General features: G+C 43.8%; 1 protein-coding gene across 1 annotated transcript; it reads left to right on the forward strand.

The window, feature by feature from the left end:
- Positions 1–4181: 4181 nt before the first annotated feature.
- On the forward strand, positions 4182–4987 carry LOC132895869 (paraneoplastic antigen Ma1 homolog). Its single transcript, XM_060936632.1, has 2 exons — positions 4182–4259; positions 4325–4987. Exons 1-2 carry the CDS (start codon positions 4182–4184, stop codon positions 4985–4987), a joined length of 741 nt encoding a protein of 246 aa, XP_060792615.1.
- The last annotated feature ends 1885 nt before the right edge of the window (positions 4988–6872 follow it).

Below are 6872 nucleotides of genomic sequence, written 5' to 3' on the forward strand. Positions count from 1 at the left end.
AATTTGTGCCACACATGACATTTCCCATGATGGCCAAAAAGAAAAATTTTAGTCTCATTTGACCAGAGAATCTTCTTCCAGGGCGGCGTGGTGGTGTAGTGGTTAGCGCTGTCGCCTCACAGCAAGAAGGTCCTGGGTTCGAGCCCCGGGGCCGGCGAGGGCCTTTCTGTGTGGAGTTTGCATGTTCTCCCCGTGTCCGCGTGGGTTTCCTCCGGGTGCTCCGGTTTCCCCCACAGTCCAAAGACATGCAGGTTAGGTTAACTGGTGACTCTAAATTGACCGTAGGTGTGAATGTGAGTGTGAATGGTTGTCTGTGTCTATGTGTCAGCCCTGTGATGACCTGGCGACTTGTCCAGGGTGTACCCCGCCTTTCGCCCGTAGTCAGCTGGGATAGGCTCCAGCTTGCCTGCGACCCTGTAGAACAGGATAAAGCGGCTTGAGATAATGAGATGAGAATGAATCTTCTTCCATGTGTTTGGGGAGTCTACTTTTGAGCAAACTCCAAACATTTTTTTTTTGAGGCAATGACTTTTTTTCTGGCTACTCTTCCATAAAGCCTCACTCTGTGGAGTGATCAATTTTAATGTTGTTTGACCAGAGAATCTACTTCTATGTGTTTGGGGAGTCTGCTACATGCTGTTGGGCAAACTCCAGTTGTGTTTTCTTAAGCAATAGGCTTTTGTCTTTGTCACTTCTCCACAAAGCCTCACTCTGTGGAGTGTATGGTTTAAAGTGGTCCTACGTATAGACACATACTCCCATCTCTGCTGTGGATCTTTGCAACTCCTTCAGTGTTATCTTTGGTGTCTTTGTTGCATCGCGGTGTAACCCGGTTAAAAACATGAGGTATTAAGTGATGCTTATAGACCCTTCCCACTCACGTGACCTTTGTAAACGCGACCGCCATTTTGGACATGAAGAAATAATGGTTTATGGCACAGACCCTTTTGGTTCTCACTCATCTAGCTGCTACAATGACTGCTTAGACTGCAACAATAATACCTAACACACATTTAAGTATCCGTCGTAAAGACGTGAAACTCGTCGAGTGACGAGTGTGTTCATTGATAAGCTAACACAATCTAAAAGTAGACATACCATCACACTGCCCTGGCGCTGTGTACAGTTTACCTTCTATGGTTTGTGCACTCACTATTTGCCATTACTTTCTCCAACCCAGTGTTCGAACTATGCCGATATTTTCGGGGGGTCCCTTTTTTTCCCTTGGTGCTTGCACTTGTCTCAGAGCGCGGATCTCCAAACACATGAGAAGCCTATCTTACGCACATATCACGCAGACTCCACACCTCCACACACGCATCGCGTCTGAAGTCATAACTCATCAGGGGAAATCGTGTCCGCATTGGCATGTTCAAAAAACAACCTCGTGTCAACAATGATACCACACGCAAGAAAAAAAAAACAGTCAGGCTACTCAACACATCTGATCCACAGCAGCACCAAAGCATCACTGGAAATCATGTCAACAACCAATCTTCCATTTCAACATGCGTCGACAAACAAATGGCACTACAAACATGAACGAATCGGTCAGGCTACCGATTCCAAACCCACAGCAGACGAATAATTAAATGCATCTTACCTTAAAGCAGAATTGAAGACAAAGGCCTGGGCTCTTCTTCCTTGGCTGTTGGTCCCGAAACCCATGACGTGGACAGGCGATGACCTGATTTAATCCATGATGTGATGAAGGGTGCTGGGTCAAATCGCTCCAGTGGGGGCCCATTTAAATCCACAAAAAGTAGTGATGACAGGCTTTTCTCACGCAGTCTGTTGCGGGTTTTGCTCATCCTGCTGCATGCTGACAGCGGGCCTAGCATTCCCAGCAGGTGCAGCGATGGTGGTTGCGGACGGTTGTCCACTGTCATCTGCTGAAGAACCGTCTTGCTGCTCCTCGGAATTTTTACTTTTCTTAACAAATCCAAAACTCGAAAGAGTACCTTGTTTTCTTTTCGACATGGCTAACGCTGAAGACTAGCACTCACATGATCTGAAGATGCACCGAATGATAAACACTTTCTCAACCTACTGCCACACCCACGACAAACATTGTAGTAAAACAACTGTGGGAAAGAGGGGCAACTACAGAAACATGGATAGAAGTCATGGGAAAATTCTGGGGACACAAACTAGTAGAAAGGAAGTGTGTTGGCACTGTTGGCACACTTCCTTTCTACTAGTTTGTGTCCCCAACCTGGCAGCAGCAGCCGTTGTCATATCGGTTTATTTTATCTTTGATGTAAACACAACACTTCAGATATGCAAATGCTTCCCATTACACATGATTGCTGTCAATAAACATCATTTTGCCAATATTTTAGAGACCATCCATCTTCTCCATCAGTCAGCATCTGTTGGGATCCAATAAAATGCTAAATATTGCCTTGTGTGTTGATGGTTACTACATCCAGGTGCACAACAATATAATGGCATGATGGAAGTCTTGCTGAAAGTAAAAACTTTCTTTGATGGCTATATTCCTTTCGATGCTTCGCCGTCGTTCCTCGTTGTTGGCTGTGGTAGACTACTGGTAGTTCATGTCCAAAATGGCAGCCGCATTTGTCGTGACGTCACGTGGGATGGGTCCATAGTATAATTTAGTACTCAAAGCATATAAATAGTGTGATTAAAAAGGTTGAAACTCATTTTTAAAAGTTATGATAAAAAGATTAAAAGCAGTTAAAAATTATTATATGTTTATTGTTTATCTAAAAGACAATGTATTTCTGAAAACTGTCTAAACCAGCATTTATGGGGTTAATAATGATTGGCAGGAGCAAAAGGTCTCAGGTGTTTCAGCACGGACAAGAGAGAGTGAGACACAGTCTATGAGAGAGTGGTGAGAGTGAAGCTAAAGAGTGAGCATGATACAGAGATTTTTGGTATTAATTTGAAAGTTAGGAGTGCATAAACCAGTGTGTAACTTGTGTCTTATGATTGTCGTGCAAACAATCAGTGAGAAGAGTGATAAGCTGCATGTTGAGAAACAAGAGGAATTTCTACATGAAGTTCAGAGACGCTAAGCCACCTGGAAGTATAAGCTTGAGTCAGTCCATTACAAGTGAACAGACGTTTTCTAGTTAAATTTTGACTCCATCAGTTGAACTGTTTGAGGGGTTTATCTGCTGTTTTCAACCTGAAGACAGAGAAGAGACCCAGACAAAGCTTAGAGCAACCAGGACTTCACTCATGAGTTCTTCTGGCAACGTGGGAGGAGAAAAGAGAAACTGACAGAGTCTGTGGTGAGATGCTGAGCCTGCACCTGTGACTGCTGGAGGAAGGATGGGACTGGAATGTTAACTCGGGTATCATTCATTTTGTTTTGCTCGCTGATGAGTGAAGCGGGCATTAAGTTTTGGGCCACAACAAACACGAGCACTGCATCAGGCCTGCTACTGTACATTTTAGTTTTATAATAATTTTAGTTGCTGGCTTTAGTAGACAGTGCATTAAGGTGTGTGGGCCCACAAATTATGTTTAAGTGACCTTGAAGTTGGTAAATTGAACTTTTCTGAGTTAATCATTTGGAGGATTAAAAGCGTTTATATTGTTTATGCATTTATATATGGTACAGCATTTACAGTATTTTCCTTAAAAAGAGGATTTTTTTTATTTTGAAGGTTTAAAAGAACATTCATGTTTTTATTTCATTTTTGTATTTCATTAGAAATAATCATTTCTTTATTAAATAAATAATTGAGACATATTTTTCTAAAACCCTGTGTTGTGTTACTTTATTACTTATCTGGAAAGAAGGAATGATTTCATTCTGAGAGAGACATATACAGACACATTTGGTTAAAAATCTTTATTAAAACTATAACTGAAGAAATGTGATTTCATAGGTAGGTTAAAAAACATTTCATGTGTGTGCTTTACAAAGAGATCCAAGATAATATTTAAAACTGAGTTAATCAGGGTTAAAAAGCATTTGATAAATACCTTAAAAGAACCCAAAAGCCCTGCCCTCATCAATATGACTACTGAGGGGAGCGCTACATAAAATGGAGGCAAGCTGGGATCGTCTTGGATTTTTCAGTTAAAAAAAAAAGAGTTAAAGTGACTAAAGTTACTAAGCTAATTTACAAACAGTATTAAAATGGAAAAAAAAAAACAACTAGTGTCAGAGTTAAAAAGCTGGTGCCGTGGTGAGGGTTTGGATGAGACTCATCATCCCAGAAGATGTAGAGATCAGTGAAGTGGAAGACACACTGGAAACTATCAAGTCTTTAGGACGGGTGCGTGTCCGTGGGAGAAACTTCAGTGCATGACTAAACTGACGGATGGTTTTGTGTGAGAGTAGGAGACTGTGAAAGAGGAGAGTGTTCCTATTGAAGTTGTCTCTATTGATGGTGGAGAGGCATGGCCTGTTATCATCATGGGAGAGGCACAGGCAGCTGCTGAAGAGTTTAAGAGTAAACTAAAAGGGTTGCTGCAGGCTGAAGGGAAAACAATGGAGGACCTCAAATCATTGTTTCCCAGTGCATCCCCGCCCACTAGCTCCACTGAATCCATCCTTCACACTGTCGGAGATTTGTTGGACAAGACAACAAAACCAACTGATGGTGGGAGTTATGGTCAATTACACATGTTCTCAGGAGCCCTACCAACACCGCCAGGTGAAGAACCATTTGACCATTGGCTAGAGCAAGCATGGCTTATGGTGGAGGAGACTGAATGCTCTGACAGGGAAAAGAGACGTAGACTTATTGAAAGTTTAAAGGGGCCCACACTAGAAATTGTGAAAGCAGTGCGGCACACCAATCCTGACACCAGCCCAAACGAGTGCTTGGAAGCCCTTGAAAGTGCTTTTGGAAGTGCTGAGTCTGGTGATGATCTCTACTTTGCTTTTCGATTGATGCAACAGCAAAAAGGAGAGAAACTATCAGATTTCCTCAGACACCTAGAGTGGTCTCTAACTAAGGTGATTCAACAAGGTGGCCTCCCTGCTAGCTACATGGATTGAGCCTGACTGGAGCAACTGCTAAGGGATGCTATTGCATCATACCTCATGCTGATCCAGCTGTGCTTGAAAGGAAGGCTGCGCCCCCAAACTTTCTGTAGCTTCTGATGGAGATTCGTGCTGAGGAAGAGTACGAAGCTTCTAGGAAGAAGCTCAGTGCCTCAGTACATCAAGTACATGTAAATCCAGAAGTAGATACAAGGCAAGCTGAGATCCAGAGCTTAAAGGCAGAAATAAAAGAACTGAAGTCAATGGTTGCATCAGTAGTGACCAAATCCACTCAAGTCAAAGAGGATTACAGGGAGGCTACACCCATCAATGCACTGCCCGATCCTGAGAATCGTCAAGATGCTGAGTTGGCTGCCTTGAAAAAAAACAACTGAAAAGACTAAAACAGAAAACTAGCAACAAGATGTCTGAGCAAGACGCTGCAGTTACTGTTTCGACAATGGAGGTTTCTAAACAGGTTTCCAACTCCCCCAAAGGAGCATCAAAAAGGTCAGAAGAGAATTTCTGCTCTAGGTGTGGTGAGAGCAGATATTTTGCCACAAGGTGCTGCAACCCTGAGAATCAAGCCAAGGTTATCAGAAAGCTAATTCATGCTTTGAAGGTGACAAAAGACAAACAGCAGTCTGGTGATGCCACCACCAGTGAAGTTAACTGTGGGGTCAAGAAAAGTGCTGTTACCTCACCTGAGTTGGCTGGCATTCCTGAAGGCTTGATTGGTCCACCCAGCATCGTACCTGTGAAAATAAATGGACATTGCTGTGATGCCTTGTTTGATAGTGGATCTCAGGTCACCAATATCTTTGAGTCTTGGTATCAAACTCACCTGTCTGATGTTCCAATACACCCAGTGTCTGGTTTAGCCCTGTGGGGGCTAAGTGAATCTGAGATCAGTTACCCCTACCATGGGTATGTAGTGGTTGAATTTGAATATCCAGCGAAGGTTGCAGGTGCCGACCAGACTGTGACCGTCCTCGCTCTTATCTGCCCCCAGCCTCGAACTGCAGACCAGACTCCTGTTATTGTAGGGGGACCAATGCCAGTCACATCCAACATCTTGTGCAGCAATGTAAGGACAATGGCATTGACATCACCCAGACACTGGGGATACAAGTATGTTACAGAGATAACAACCTAACATTGCCTAACGCAGCCACAGCCATGGAAGAGGAAGATGATATTATTGCAAGGCCCTGGCCCACTGACTTTGTCCCCTGGTGGTGACTGTAGTGCAGTCTGCAAAGTCGAGTACAAGCTCCAGGTCGACAAAGAAATCCTGATGGTTGACTCATCTCCTGTAGCTCCACTCCCAGCTGGTGTACTACTTCAGCCCATGGTGGTGCCCAGCAAAGAAGTGAAAGTCAGCCATTTCAGAATATTGGTCCAGAATGAGTCCTTGACAGAGACAGTCATACCAGTTGGAACAGTAATCGGGCATATGCATATAACAGACACAGTCACTCCGCTCTCTCCATCCAAGACAGCTGCCACCGAGTTTGATGCAAACCTGATCAACTTCGGAGACTCACCTGTCTCAGAGGAGTGGAAAGAGAGACTCCGTCAAAAGCTACCCACAAGGTCCCAGGTGTTCTCTCTACATGAATGGGATGTTGGATTGGCAAAGGGAGTAGAGCACACGATCCGGATGTCAGATCCACGGGTGTTCAGGGAGTACTTTTGTCGCCTGGCTCCAGCTGACTTGGAAGACATGAGAAAGCACCTCCAAGAACTGTTGCATGCAGGAATCATCAAGGAGTCTCGTAGCACCTATGCATCCCCAATCATGATTGTTCACAAAAAGAACGGAGCCGTGAGAATGTGTATTGGCTACCAATTCTTAAACAGCCGAACAATCCCAGATCAGTACACAACACCTTGTATT

The sequence above is a fragment of the Neoarius graeffei genome, chromosome 13, assembly GCF_027579695.1.
Source record: "Neoarius graeffei isolate fNeoGra1 chromosome 13, fNeoGra1.pri, whole genome shotgun sequence".
NCBI classification, from domain to species: Eukaryota; Metazoa; Chordata; class Actinopteri; order Siluriformes; family Ariidae; genus Neoarius; species Neoarius graeffei.